This window comes from Eurypyga helias, unplaced genomic scaffold (assembly GCF_000690775.1).
Source record: "Eurypyga helias isolate BGI_N326 unplaced genomic scaffold, ASM69077v1 scaffold16170, whole genome shotgun sequence".
Taxonomy (NCBI): domain Eukaryota; kingdom Metazoa; phylum Chordata; class Aves; order Eurypygiformes; family Eurypygidae; genus Eurypyga; species Eurypyga helias.
Window position 1 is genome coordinate 75,415 of NW_010226400.1, and position 613 is coordinate 76,027.

The window sequence follows — 613 nt, forward strand, 5'->3', positions numbered from 1 at the left end:
TGCGCCAGCCAGCGACAGAGGCTTCGACAACCCCATGTTTGACGTGGTGAGTGGCTGCTGCCCGGGGACATGTGGGTGCTCAGGGCTTTGGGCAGGGGCTGGTGATCCCAGCAGGGCTCCTCCATTTCCCAGCCCAGGAGGGGTTTGTGGGATGGTCCCATGGGTCACCAGCTCATTGGCTGCTGCAGGGACTTAGCGCCGGGTGGGTTTTGCTTCGACAACCCCATCAGTTGCTTTTCGCTCCCTCGCTGCCGCAGGAGCCACCAAGCGCTGTCCCTGGAGAGGAGATGCTGCAGGAGATGGCTCCCAGGGACCACCAGGTCTTCTACCTCAACCCTCTGTACGATGCAAGCGAGACGGAGACCTGATGGTGTGGCCTCGTGCAGGGGGCAGCCACCACTGCCCCTGGGGACACCGCTGCCGCTCCAGCCCTCACATCACTCGTGCTGGGATCTGAACCGCAAGCGAGCAGGTCCCACCTGAATAAAATTGCCCATGGAGGAAACGACAGAAAACCTTCATTGCTGGGGCTCAGCCGTGCAGGTGTTGTTTCTGGTTTTTAAACTCTATTTTGTGGGTATCAGTCCTTTGTCAGTTCGACGTTGAGATCTGG

The 613-nt window shown here is 59.5% G+C and overlaps 1 protein-coding gene across 1 annotated transcript in view; it reads left to right on the forward strand.

Moving 5' to 3' along the window:
- Positions 1–368, forward strand: part of AMN (amnion associated transmembrane protein) — a 20,867-nt gene extending 20,499 nt beyond the window's left edge. The window contains 2 exon segments of the mRNA XM_010153059.1: positions 1–46; positions 258–368. The exon segment at positions 1–46 is cut by the window's left edge and continues 15 nt beyond it. Coding sequence (XP_010151361.1) covers positions 1–46; positions 258–368 — 157 coding nt within the window.
- Positions 369–613: the final 245 nt, after the last annotated feature.